Source organism: Balaenoptera ricei, chromosome 16, assembly GCF_028023285.1.
Source record: "Balaenoptera ricei isolate mBalRic1 chromosome 16, mBalRic1.hap2, whole genome shotgun sequence".
NCBI classification, from domain to species: Eukaryota; Metazoa; Chordata; class Mammalia; order Artiodactyla; family Balaenopteridae; genus Balaenoptera; species Balaenoptera ricei.
Genome location: NC_082654.1, coordinates 64,137,705 through 64,152,062, shown reverse-complemented (window position 1 = coordinate 64,152,062; position 14,358 = coordinate 64,137,705). Strand labels below are relative to the sequence as shown.

The 14,358-nt window shown below is 48.4% G+C and overlaps 1 protein-coding gene and 1 pseudogene across 1 annotated transcript in view; one reads left to right on the top strand and one right to left on the bottom strand.

Moving 5' to 3' along the window:
- LRRC20 (leucine rich repeat containing 20) overlaps window positions 1-6,545 on the bottom strand; it is a 63,018-nt gene extending 56,473 nt beyond the window's left edge. Inside the window, exons 1-2 of the mRNA XM_059900340.1 lie at window positions 6,457-6,545; window positions 731-869 (exon numbers count right to left, since the gene is read on the bottom strand). Of these exons, the coding sequence (XP_059756323.1) occupies window positions 731-812 (82 nt within the window). The 5' untranslated portion in view covers window positions 813-869; window positions 6,457-6,545. The remainder of the gene's footprint in view (window positions 1-730; window positions 870-6,456) is intronic.
- Window positions 6,546-7,898: 1,353 nt separating this feature from the next.
- On the top strand, window positions 7,899-9,153 carry LOC132350608 (transcription factor E2F4-like; annotated as a pseudogene).
- Window positions 9,154-14,358: the final 5,205 nt, after the last annotated feature.

Genomic DNA, 14,358 nt, shown 5'->3' with positions numbered 1-14,358 from the left:
TAGAGCCTGCCAGCCACAACTACTGATTCAATAAGGCAACACTCGGGAGGCACCAGCACAGTGCAGTGCCAGCTACTGCCACCTGGTCCAAGGGCACATACACACTTGGAGTCATCGGCAGTCTGAGGGCAGGCAGACATGCTCCCGGCAGATGGAAGCCCTACTCAGTGCTTTTCAAACCTCTTTGAACTATGACCCCGTATACACAAACTAAACACAACTGCAATAAAAAGTCCATGGAGGGACTTCCATGGTGGCACAGTGGTTAAGAATCCACCTGCCAATGCAGGGGACACAGGTTCGATCCCTGGTCCGGGAAGATCCCACATGCTACAGAGCAACTAAGCCCATGTGCCACAACTACTGAGCCTGCGCTCTGGAGCCTTCGCGCCACAACTACTGAGCCTGCATGCTGCAAATACTGAAGCCCGCGCTCCTAGAGCCCGTGCTCTGCAACAAGAGAAGCCACCGCAATAAGAAGCCCGCGCACCACAACGAAGAGTAGCCCCCACTCGCTGCAACTAGAGAAAGCCTGTGCGCAGCAATGAAGACCCAAAACAGCCAAAAATATATTTAAAAAAAACAGAAGTCCATGGAACACAGCTCCTCACGCCGAGGGGTGCATGCTGATACTGTGCCTTTCACCTTCTCTTTCTATCTCATTTCCAAACTGATTCAATAAACCACGTACAGGGTGCCCTACAGCTGGAAAAGCCGTGCCCTCACTCACCCAGGGTGTCGGAGCCGCTCTCCACTGTCTCGTTGACCTTCCTCGCAACTCTGGCCACGGCCTCACCCATCTTCCTCAGCATGCAGACTCAGGTGTCCTGCCGCCAGCCACCAGGCTGGTCTGCTGCTCATAAAGGGACCTGTGCTTGGGGAAGACAAAGGGCCATGAAGTGCCTGCCCACCACCAGCCAGGGACCCACCCCTGACCCACCCTCCCCCGGGGACGCAGGCTGCAGGAAGCACGCAGGGAGGGGCCAGGCCACTCACCTCCTCCTGAGGGGCCCAGAGCCCAGGCCACATCCGGCTCAGCCTTCAGAGTGGCTGATCTGTCCATCAGCCCGGCCCTACCAGTTTCCTGGGAGAATTGACACCTATGACCTCACCAGGGCTTGAACCAGTGGCCAGGCGGGTGTGAGGATTTAGGTGTGTGCTGGCCTGTGACTCACTTAACAGGCAGAGCAGTGGGGAGAAGGCGGGGTACAGCCAAGTGCAAGGAGAGACACCTGTCCCTCCATCCCACAGGCTCAGAGCCAGTCCACAGGACAACTGCTCCAGCTCCTAGTTCTCCTCAGCCACCTCTGCCAGGTTCCTCCCGCAGGCGGGAAGTGGGCACACAAAGGCAAATGAAACACAGCCCTGCCTGGTCAGAGCTCACTGTCTGGCTGGTGGGTGGTTTCTAAGAATTCCCTTTCCATGCAGCAATACAGAGGGAAAGTTACAGTTTTAGCCACAGATCTGATTGTTAGCCTGATGCTGAGTTTATTGGCGAGACCCCAAGGAAAAAGGAAGGGGGGCAGGATCACTGGGGAGAAAAGGCTTAAAGAAGGGTGAGGACACAATCAAAACGATCAGGTGTAGAAGACATAAGGGACTCGGGAAATGTCTCCAACTCCTTTTTATTAGAGAAGGAAACTGAGGCAGAGAGAGGGACTCAATGACCTGACCAAGGTCAAAGTAAGTAAATGGCACTAACCTGGCCCAACTCTACATCCAGTGCTCACTTCTTTACAAAAGTCACCCACATCACTAGCGGCAACACCCCATGCAGATAATGAATTTGAGGCCAACATCAGCGCTCTTTCTTGCTCCTGGATCCCAATCCGAGATCCACAGACAGCTCAAGGAGCTCTACTGAACACATCTGAGGGTCAAAGGCAGAAGAATGTGAAGGGCAGAGAGAAGCGGGTGAGGGTACAAACAGATACCAAGAAAAAGTCCACATGTGCTCAACTGGACAGGAAGGCCGAGTCAAGCCCACTCAGGTGCTCAGGGAGAGTTAGTGATGAGTTCAGTATGTGCCTGCATCTTGCCAAGGAAGAAGACAGGCCTAATGCCCAACTCTGACATTTATTAGTTGAGAAGCCTTGGGAAAGATTCCGAACTACTCTGAGCCCCAGTTTCTTCATCTGAGTAGGAGATCTAGTAACACCTGCTGCAGTGGGTTCATATGAGGATTGAACAAAAAATACATACCTTTCTAGACCAGGGCTCAGGACACGTAAGCTACTTAATAAATGCTAGCTGAAATGATGAAACAGTACACGTGCAGATACGATGCCAGCACTTAATCCCAGTTACATACCCATATGACTCAAACAAACAAGTCAGTGGAACTCATATTTAAGGAATGAGTAGAACTTCCACCTCTCCACCTCCAGGAAGTCTTCCCAGATTGCCCCAGCCCTCAGTGTTCTCTCCTCCTTAAGTTTCAGTAGCACGCAATGCCTTAGCTCAAGCCACTTGGGTTATTTATGAGCTTTTAAAAATATACATACTTATCCCCCGCAGCTGGCCTGCAGACAGCTTAAGGCAGGGAGCAGATATATACTATGCTTTCCCCCTGCACTTCATACCACATACTGAAACAGACGTTCAGTTAGTTTCCCCCAATGGTGATGATGATCAACAGCCATCATTTGGGTTTCAAATCTAAATACAAGTCAACTGACTCTTACAACAAAGATACCATCTAAATGAGAAGGGTCATAAGTCCTAACAATGCCAGGTGGATAACTTGCAGAAGGTGGTCCAGGGTAGAACAGCAGGGAATAGTGAGGACTATGGAAAACTGGACCCAATACCTTCATCATGCTACTTTTAAGACCAACCCCCTAAGCCTGAGTCACAGCAATGTTGCTGGAATCTTGGTGACTCAGTCTAATGCCTTTATGAATGAGAACACTGAGGACCCAAGAAGGGAAGTAAATCAGCCAAACAGAAACAAAAAACCTAGGTCTCCTAACTCCCAGCCCAGGATTCTTCCTACATACCATGCTCCCTCCTTCTCCTATCTCCAGTATTCATCATCAGTAACCACAAACATGTATTGAGCATCTACTAGGAACAGGGCATAAGAATGAAGAGGGAGGAAGGAAATATAGGAAAGAGCTTTGACTTATGAGCTTCTGATGAGGACGACCTTTCTAAGGAACATCACTGAGGCAATCCTGGCCTCACAACAGAGAGGAAAGGGAAGGTAAATCTCCAAGCTACCCAGGGTCTGTGCTAACCCTGGTGAGATTGCATAGGCTACTTTCAATCAGGCACTATGCCTGCAATTCTAATAGCTGCCACCAGGTGGGAGCAGTGGTGCCTTAAGCTAAAAAGCCCATTGAAGAAAACTAGTCAAATTAAAAACCTTACCCCTGGTGGTAAGCTCAGACACCCTATAGTGTGGGTCAGAGATTGGACATTGAAGCAGGAACAGCCTGTAAAGTCTAGGTGTCAGAGTAAGTCACTAGGAGGACAGGCCCCTTACAGGCCCCAGAGGATGCTCTGGATACAGCACAGATGTGCCCTAGGCCCCAAAGGGGTTCCGGCTACCTAAAATCACCAACCCCACTAACTGGCTAGGAAACCACTCTCCCTTCACCTAAAACTACCCATTCCCCAAGGGAGAATTTCTTATAAATTCCAGCTGACAGTCCCTCTCCCAGGTCAGGTGACCAAGGCCTGTCACTTTTTGGCATAGGCAGGGCTGAAATGGGAGGGTGGCAGGGCCATATGTGGTATAAGGCCCAAGATGGGGTAGGAGGGCCCCAGAACTGAGGGGAGAACAAACTTGAGATGACGAGAGTCTGGAGTGGGTCCCCAAAAGAGGTCCTACAAGGTTGTCCAACTTTGCTGACTGCTCCTTCCAGCCCCAACCCAACACTGGACCTCTCTGACCAAAAAGTAGCAAGAATTTATTGAGCATGTAACAGGAGCCCTCAGAGACAGGGGGCGGGGGGGAAATAAGGCAAGCTGCTCTTCCTTTCTTTGGTTTGAAACTGTTTTTAAGAAAAATAGAGAATTGTCTGAGTCACATATGAGTGACGGAGAGAACTATGGACCCACTCCTCACTGAGTGAGAAGCCTCCTAGGCAGGGCCACCCTAGGACATGAGGGGCCCCTATCTATGCAAATAATTTGAGTCAACCAAAATCAGCATGTCAGCACCATTCTGGCTGCCCAGTCTCATGCACTTCCATGAAAGAAAGACCTTGCCGGCCAGTGGGAGCAATCAGCACGCAAGGCAGCCCTCCTGGAACCAGACCACAACCACAGGGCCCCAAGACAACCCAACCCTACAGGCAGGCTCCTTGAGGCATCTGGTCAACCCACAGGCAGGGGTAGTAGTAGCAGAAAATCAGAGAGTGTCCCAAAGGGGGGAAACAGGAACCACCAGCCCATATGTGTCTGTTCTGGGTTTGGGGTCCCAGTCATGAGAGGTCAGCCTTAGAAAACTGCTCCAAAGTGCTCCAAATCCTGGAGACCCTTCAACACAGTGTCCAAACCCATACTCACACTGCTGCTGTCTCAGCAATACATCCCTCTCCACATCCCTCCCCAACTCCTCTTTCTTCAGAGTGTGCATCATAGTCCTAGGAAATGTTTAAATCCAACAAACATGTCCTGGGCCCTTCTACAAGGCCCTCACTGGAAGAGTTAAGGTACAGAGACAGGGCTTGGGCCAGAATAAGCTTCCCATCAGGTAAGAGAGACTCAGTGACAAAAGGCAGAATGAGCCAGATGCTGGAGGCCACAACGCCAGGCCCAAGGACCATGTGTGCCTTCTGCCATGAAGGCACATGGCATGGCTGGGAAGAGGGAACAGAGGCAGGGGCTGAGCAGAAGTACCCAAATGATGAGAGAAAGAGGGAGACAGGAAGCCAGTCTGTCCCCAGATTACTGGGGGAGGGGCTGGAGGCCACCCTGTAAGTCTGTCCTCTGTTTCTCTTCAGGGAACTATGAAAGGTTTTTTGAGGAGAGCAGCCTAATCCAACCAGAGTTTTGGAAAATTATCACTGTTGTGAGCAGTCCCATTGTCAGCTGGAAATACCACCCTCCTCACTGGGTTGTTTTGAGAAGTAAATGACATATAACTTTTGAGAAATCTTTGCAAACTGTTAAGCATTTCCCACACCAACGCACTACTGATATGTGATTAAACCGCTACAGATGGTAAGTTAGGATATAATAAATGGAATGTCAGAAAAGAAGTTGTCCTGCTTTGTGAGAGCTGGCAATAGAGTCCTCCTGTATCTATAACCTGGTTTCACCTGGACACAGGTTTGGGGGGGATGATTTTTGCTTAAACACTGACCCTAACCCTCTGCCAGGGCTCCAGCCCTCATCAGTGAGAACTCTACCTTATCTGAAGCCCCGAGATCTGTGCAAAGGAGCTGCTGTGACACCCCGTCCGCACCAGCTGCTCCTATATTTAGTTACTGGTGTGGGCACTTGGGAACTTTAGAGCCTGGCAGCCACTCTGAAGGGCAACTCGAGCCTCTTGCTCCATGTGTGCGAGCTCCCCCCACTCCCACCCCCACTGGCTGCAGCGGGTCCTCTGGACCGCGCAAGCTAAGGAGCCACTGGGGAAGTGCGAAGCAGTCGGCTGGATCGGACCCAAGTAGCCCCGAAGGCCCACTCGAGCCCAGACAGAGTTGACCCACTTTTCCACCCAAGGGAAAGAAGCCCGCTGGGGCGAGAGCGGCACGGACTGGCCCCCTGTTTTTGAGCCATGAGGTTCCCAGAGCCGCGTGCGTGCTTCTGTATGGGCATCTAAGCATCCTCGGGCTGCGCCTCCCAGGACTGAGCGCGGTGGCCAGGCCAGGGTCCCCACGCCTCGCGCTAGGGGACCGCCTCACCGTCTTCCCCACCCCCCGGCGCCCGCAGCCAATGGCTCCTCGTCGCCGGCCCTCCGCTCGCCAGGCAGGCGGAGACTGGGGAGAATAAAGCAGGCAGAGAGGAGAACGCTGGTGATCGCTGAGGGCCGGGGACTCCCGCGCTACCCGGAGGCCGAGAGGAACGCTCTGGGACAGGCGTCTGCAGCTCCCCGGAGGGGAAGCAAACCCCGAAAAGTGTGGCTTCAGGCACGAAATTTACAACAGCCTCTCCCAGCAGGGGCGCCTCCCGCGGGGAACGGAGGCCCCCTCGGGACGGCTTCCCCAGGCTCCCTATTCCCTGGTACCTCGGCGCCCGCTCCCCCAAGCCAGCCGGGGTCCAGCCGCAGTCTGCAAGCCAGAGCCGGCGCGGCGCCGGGCCCCTTGGCACTGCAGAAGCCGCAGCTGCTGCACCGCTGCTCCTTCCGCGGGGTGACTTGGGGGAGGGGAGGGTACACTACGGAAACGGGGACATGTCTCTCCCTCTCTCCCCCAGCCCCTCCAGCGCTTAGCCTCAGACTACGTTTACTTTGCGGGGCACGAAGGTGGGGCCCCGTTCCGGGCCGCTCTCTGCTCCACTTACGGCGACAATGCCTCCTAGCGCCCTGCGCAGCGCAGTCACGCTCCCTCGGCCGCCGGCGGCGCCCCATGCAGCAGCGGCGAGCTGGAACTGGCCGGGAGGGGGCAGAGGAGCTGCGGTCTCTGAGCGCACGGTCGCCCGGCCAATCGCCGCGCCAGGAGCCGCCCCGGGGCGGGAGTAGGCAGCCGCGCGCAACCAATTAGTGCGCGGGTCCTCACGCGGCGCCCCCGGAAAAGCGGCCTGTGCGCTCTCGTCCGCAGGGTGGATCCGCTTTGTGTTCGGCTTCTGGAGGAAAAACGCTTTGGACGGCGGGAGTGTAGACCGGCACGTGCAACAGATCCCAGGATTAATAGAACTGAGTCTCCAGATTTGTTTTTCTCGAGGGAGCAGAGTTGAATTAGCCAGATCAGGGGTACTTTGAGAAAGGTGAAGATGGGGACTAGGAAGCTTTTCCCGTGGTGCCTTCAAGGCGCCCATTCAGGTTTTTAGAGGCAATAATTCTGGGTACGCTAAGTTACTTAACCTCTCTAAATCCCAGTGTTTTTCTCTATCAAATAAGAATTAAAATGTATAAATACCTACTTCACAGGGTCATTGTGAGGATTAATACCTGAAAAGTTTAGTGCAGTGCCCGGCATGATGGTTCAGGGAAGGGTAGCTGCTTCGCAGGCCTACGTTTACAGAGGATTCCCCATAGACTCTTTACTAGGCACTGTGGGGAGGACCAAAGAGATGAGGCCCCTAACTCAACCAGCGATGGTGGTCAATGAGTCAAATGCTCTAATAAACAGAAGCATGTGTTAAATATGTGGGAGTCCTGAAGAAAGAACATTTAATTCTGCCCCTGGGGATTGGGGTAGTTAGATAAGGAACACACATTCACTTGGGTCTTGATGGATATTATGAGTTAAATTGTGTCTCCCCCCCAAAAAAAGATATGTTGAAGTCTTAACCCCCAGTACCTCAGAATGTGGCCTTATTTGGAAATATGGTCATTGCAGGTATAATTAGTTAAGATGAGGTCATACTGGCATAGGCTGTGACTGGTGTTCTTATAAGAAGAGAAAAGACACATCGACACAAAGGGAGAAGGCCATGTGAAGATGGAGGCGGAGTAGAGTGACGTGTCCACAAGCCAAGGAATCCCAAGGATTGTGGGCAAGGATCAGAAATTAAGAAGAGGCAAGGAACGGATTCTCCCTCAGAGCCTCCGAAAAGGAGCCAGTTCCGCTGACACCTTGATTTCAGACTTCTAGCCTCCAGAACTGTGAGAATAAGTTTCTCTTGTTTTCAGCTACCTAGTTTGTGGCAATTTGTTACAACAGCCCTGGGAAACTGCTACAGTAGGTGAGTCGGAATAAAGGGAAGGGGATGAGAAACACCTCCAAGAAAGTCTTTCAAAACTGAATGCCTGGGCTACGCTGGCCTGGCCTGGCCTGGCTGAGGGGAGGTGGCGGGAGGGCGCTATGGCGGAGGCCGGGCCACAGGCGCCGCCGCCCCCAGGCACCCCAAGCCGGCACGAGAAGAGTTTGGAACTTCTCACTACCAAGTTCGTGTCGCTTCTGCAGGAGGCAAAGGACGGCGTGCTTGACCTCAAGCTGGCAGCTGACACCCTAGCTGTTTGCCGGAAGTGGCGGATTTATGACATTACTAATGTGCTGGAAGGTATCGGGCTGATGGAGAAAAAATCCAAGAATAGCATCCAGTAGAAGGGCGTGGGGCCTGGCTGCAATACCCGGGAGATTGCGGACAAGTTGACTGAGCTCAAGGCAGAGATCGAGGAGCTGCAGCAGCGAGAGCAAGAACTAGACCAGCACAAGGTGTGGGTGCAGCAGACCATCCGGAACATCACAGAGGACGTGCAGAACAGCTGCTTGGCCTACGTGACTCATGAGGACATCTGCAGATGCTTTGCTGGAGATGCCATCCAGGCCCCGTCGGGCACCAGCCTGGAGGTGCCCATCCCAGAGGGCCTCAATGGGCAGAAGAAGTACCAGATTCACCTGAAGAATGTAAGTGGCCCCATCGAGGTGCTGCTGGTGAACAGGAGGCATGGAGCTCACCACCTGTGGCGGTGCCTATGCCACCACCCGAAGATCTGCTCCAGAGCCCGTCTGCTGTCTCTCCCCCTCCGCCTCTGCCCAAGCCTGCGCTGGCCCAGCCGCAGAATGCCTCACGCCCAAGCAGTCCCCAGGTGACCATCCCCAACCCTGTTCCCGGCAGCACCGAAGCCCAGGGGGTGGCCGGTCCAGCAGCTGAGATCACAGTGAGTGGTGGCCCTGGAACCGATAGCAAGGACAGTGGTGAGTTCAGCTCCCTCCCACTGGGCCTGACAGCACTGGACACCCAGCCGCTGCAGTCCTCTGCCCTGTTGGACAGCAGCAGCAGCAATAGCAGTTCATCCGGACCCAACCCTTCTACCTCCTTTGAACCCATCAAGGCAGACCCCACAGGTGTTCTGGAGCTCCCCAAAGAGCTGTCAGAAATCTGATCCCACTCGAGAGTGCATGAGCTCAGAGCTCTTGGAGGAACTGATGTCCTCAGAAGTGTTTGCACCCCTCCTCCGCCTTTCTCCATCCCCTGGAGACCACGATTACATCTCCATCCTGGATGAGAGTGAAGGTGTCTGTGACCTCTTTGATGTGCCTGTTCCCAACCTCTGACTGACAGGGGTATGCCCTTTGTGGCTGGGACACAGACTGTCTAACCTGGGGGCCGCCTGGGGACCTCCCCCCACCCCACCCCTACACAGCTTGAGAGCCGCAGACTCATGGCTTCCCCAGCCTTCCCTCACTGCGCAGTTCTGGCCACAAGTCCCACTCCTGCACCAACACCTGTTTTCTGTGCTGGGAGAGCAGGGGAAAGGGGCTTAGCCCGCTCCACTGTGGAGCCAAAGTGTTTGCCGCTCCTTTTTTGGGGACTTCCCCTATCTGGTAGCCTCCCCCCGCCCTCCCAGAGTTCAGTTTCAGCTGCCACCCAGTGGCACAGATCCAAGGACCCTCCATCACCCTCCTAGGGCAGCTCGTCCAGCCCCACCGCCCTGTATCTGCCAGCCCCTCCCCCTCCAGGAGGAAGCATGGGGTGGAGCTGGGCACTTGCCAGCACCTAGCCTAGCCTCCTTCACTTCTCCCCACGGGGACCACACAGCTCCTCTGTACCGCTCATGTGCCCCCTTTCTGCTGGACCCTTGGCCCTGAGAACCTGCTGGGGGCGGGGGAAGGAGCAGGTTGCTAACAGGAGGAATGGAGATCTCTAGTTAGGAATCTGGGTGGGAGAGTCCCTGAGGATTGGCCCAGCCTCCGTCTGACCCACAGCTCCCGTCTTGTTTTCTGAGGGGTTTTTTTGAATTTTTGAATTTTATTTTTATTTATTTTTTTATACAGCAGGTTCTTATTAGTTATCCATTTTAGACATATTAGTGTATATATATCAATCCCAATCTCCCAATTCATCACACCACCACCATCCCCCTCCGCCGCTTTCCCTGCTTGGTGTCCATACGTTTGTTTTCTACATCTGTGTCTCAGTTTCTGCCCTGCAAACCGGTTCATCTGTACCAGTTTTCTAGGTTCCACATGTGTGCATTAATAGACGATATTTGTTTTTCTCTTTCTGACTTACTTCACTCTGTATGACAGTCTCTAGATTCATCTACATCACTACAAATGACCCAATTTCGTTCCTTTTTATAGCTGAGTAATATTCCGTTGTATATATGTACCACATCTTCTTTATCCATTCGTCTGTTGATGGGCATTTAGGTTGCTTCCATGACCTGGCTATTGTAAATAGTGGTGCAATGAACATTGGGGTGCATGTGTCTTTGTGAATTATGGTTTTCTCTGGGTATATGCCCAGTAGTGGGATTGCTGGGTCATATGGTAATTCTATTTTTAGTTTTCTAAGGAACCTCCACACTGTTCTCCATAGTGGCTATATCAATTTACATTCCCACCAACAGTGCAAGAGGGTTCCCTTCTCTCCACACCCTCTCCAGCATTTGTTGTTTGTAGATTTTCTGATGATGCCCACTGTAACTTGTGTGAGGTGATACCTCATAATTTTGATTTGTATTTCTCTAATAATTAGTGATGTTGAGCAGCTTTTTGTGTGCTTCTTGGCCATCTGTATGTCTTCTTTGGAGAAATGTCTATTTGGGTCTTCTGCCCATTTTTAGATTGGGGTGTTTCTTTTTTTAATATTGAGCTGCATGAGCTGTTTATATATTTTGGAGATTAATCCTTTGTCCGTTGATTCGTTTACAAATATTTTCTCCCATTCTGAGGGTTATCTTTTCGTCTTGTATGTAGTTTCCTTTGCTTGCAAAAGCTTTTAAGTTTCATTAGGTCCCATTTGTTTATTTTTGGTTTTATTTCCATTACTCTAAGAGGTGGATCAAAAAAGATCTTGCTGTGATTTATGTCAAAGAGTGTTCTTCCTATGTTTTCCTCTAAGAGTTTTATAGTGTCCAGTCTTACATTTAGGTCTCTAATCCATTTTGAGTTTATTTTTGTGTATGGTGTTAGGGAGTGTTCTAATTTCATTCTTTTACATGTAGCTGTCCAGTTTTCCCAGCACCACTTATTGAAGAGACTGTCTTTTCTCCATTGTATATCCTTGCCTCCTTTGTCATAGATTAGTTGACCATAGGTATGTGGGTTTATCTCTGGGCTTTCTATCCTGTTCCATTGATCTATATTTCTGTTTTTGTGCCAGTACCGTATTGTCTTGATTACTGTAGCTTTTAATATAGTCTGAAGTCAGGGAGTCTGATTCTTCCAGCTCCGTTTTTTTCCCTCAAGACTGCTTTGGCTATTTGGGGTCTTTTGTGTCTCCATACAAATTTTAAGATTTTTTGTTCTAGTTCTGTAAAAAATGCCATTGGTAATTTGATAGGGATTGCATTGAATCTGTAGATTGCTTTGGGTAGTATGTTCATTTTCACAATACTGATTCTTCCAATCCAAAAACATGGTATATCTCTCCCTCTGTTTGTATCATCTTTAATTTCTTTCATCAGTGTCTTATAGTTTTCTGCATACAGGTCTTTTGTCTCCATAGGTAGGTTTATTCCTAGGTATTTTATTCTTTTTGTTGCAATGGTAAATGGGAGTGTTTCCTTAATTTCTCTTTCCGATTTTTCATCATTAGTGTATAGGAATGCAAAAGATTTCTCTGCATTAATTTTGTATCCTGCAACTTTACTAAATTCATTGATTAGCTCTAGTAGTTTTCTGGTGGCATCTTTAGGATTCTCTATGTATAGTATCATGTCATCTGCAAACAGTGACAGTTTTACTTCTTCTTTTCCAATTTGTATTCCTTTTATTTCTTTTTCTTCTCTGATTGCCATGGCTAGGACTTCCAAAACTATGTTGAATAATAGTGGTGAGAGTGGACATCCTTGTCTTGTTCCTGATCTTAGTGGAAATGCTTTCAGTTTTTCACCATTGAGAATGATGTTTGCTGTGGGTTTGTTGTATATGGCCTTTATTATGTTGAGGTAGATTCCCTCTATGCCCACTTTCTGGAGAGTTTTTATCATAAATGGGTGTTGAATTTTGTCAAAAGGTTTTTCTGCATCTATTGAGATGATCATATGGTTTTTATTCTTCAATTTGTTAATATGGTGTATCACATTGATTTGCATATATTGAAGAATCCTTGCAGTCCTGGGATAAACCCCATTTGATCATGGTGTATGATCCTTTCAGTGTGCTGTTGGATTCTGTTTGCTAGTATTTTGTTGAGGATTTTTGCATCTATGTTCTTCGGTGATATTGGCCTATAGTTTTCTTTCTTTGTGACATCTTTGTTTGGTTTTGGTATCAGGGTGATGGTGGCCTCATAGAATGGGATTGGGAGTGTTCCTTTCTCTGCAATTTTTTGGAAGGGTTTGAGAAGGATGGGTGTTAGCTCTTCTCTAAATGTTTGATAGAATTCACCTGTGAAGCCATCTGGTCCTGGACTTTTGTTTGTTGGAAGATTTTTAATTGCAGTTTCAATTTCATTACTTGTGATTGGTCTGTTCCTATTTTCTATTTCTTCCTGGTTCAGTCTTGGAAGGTTATACCTCTCTAAGAATTTGTCCATTTCTTCCAGGTTGTCCATTTTATTGGTGTAGAGTTGCTTGTGGTAGTGTCTTAGGATGCTTTGTATTTCTGTGGTGTCTGTTGTAACTTCTCCTTTTTCATTTCTAATTTTATTGATTTGAGTACTCTCCCTCTTTTTCTTCATGAGTCTGGCTAATGGTTTATCCATTTTGTTCATCTTCTCAAAGAACCAGCTTTTAGTTTTATTGATCTTTGCTATTGTTTTCTTTGTTTCTATTTCATTCATTTCTGCTCTGATCTTTATGATTTCTTTCCTTCTGCTAACTTTGGGTTATGTTTGTTCTTCTCTCTCTAGTTCCTTTAGGTGTAAGGTTAGATTGTTTATTTGAGATTTTTCTTGTTTCTTGATGTAGGCTTGTATTGCTATAAACTTCCCTCTTAGAACTGCTTTTGCTGCATCCCATAGGTTTTGGATCATCGTGTTTTCATTGTCATTTGCCTCTAGGTATTTTTTGATTTCCTCTGATTTCTTCAGTGATCTCTTGGTTATTTAGTAACATATTGTTTAGCCTACATGTGTTTGTGTTTTTTATGTTTTTTTCCCTGTAATTGATTTCTAATCTCATAGCGTTGTGGTCAGAAAAGATGCTTGACATGATTTCAATTTTCTTAAATTTACTGAGGCTTGATTTGTGATGCAAGATGTGATCTATCCTGGAGAATGTTCCGTGTGCCCTTGAGAAGAAAGTGTAATCTGCTGTTTTTGGATGGAATGTCCTATAAATATCAATTAAATCTATCTGGTCTATTGTGTCATTTAAAGCTTGTGTTTCCTTTTTAATTTTCTGTTTGGATGATCTGTCCATTGGTGTAAGTGAGGTGTTAAAGTCCCCCACTATGATTGTGTTACTGTCGATTTCCTCTTTTATAGCTGTTAGCAGTTGCCTTATGTATTGAGGTGCTCCTATGTTGGGTGCATATATATTTATAATTGTTATATCTTCTTCTTGGATTGATCCCTTGATCATTATGTAGTGTCCTTCCTTGTCTCTTGTAACATTCTTTATTTTAAAGTCTATTTTATCTGATATGAGTATTGCTACTCCAGCTTTCTTTTGATTTCCATTTGCATGGAATATCTTTTTCCATCCCCTCACTTTCAGTCTGTATGTGTCCCTAGGTCTGAAGTGGGTCTCTTGTAGACAGCATATATATGGGTCTTGTTTTTGTATCTATTCAGCGAGCCTGTGTCTTTTGGTTGGACATTTAATCCATTCACGTTTAAGGTAATTATCGATATGTATGTTCCTATTACCATTTTCTTAATTGTTTTGGGTTCGTTTTTGTAGGTCCTTTTCTTCTCTGTGTTTCCCACTTAGAGAAGTTCCTTTAGCATTTGTTGTAGAGCTGGTTTGGTAGTGCTGAATTCTCTTAGCTTTTGCTTCTCTGTAAAGCTTTTGATTTCTCCATTGAATCTGAATGAGATCCTTGCCTGGTAAAGTAATCTTAGTTGTAGGTTCTTCCCTTTCATCACTTTAAATGTGTCATGCCATTCCCTTCTGGCTTGTAGAGTTTCTGCTGAGAAATCAGCTGTTAACCTTATGAGAATTCCCTTGTATGTTATTTGTCTTTTTTCCTTTGCTCCTTTCAATAATTTTTCTTTGTCTTTAATTTTTGCCAGTTTGATTACTATGTGTCTCAGCGTGTTTCTCCTTGGGTTTATCCTGTATTGGACTCTCTGCACTTCCTGGACTTGGGTGGCTATTTCCTTTCCCATGTTAGGGAAGTTTTCGACTATAACGTCTTCAAATTTTTTGTCAGGTCCTCTCTCTCTCTTCTCCTTCTGGGACCC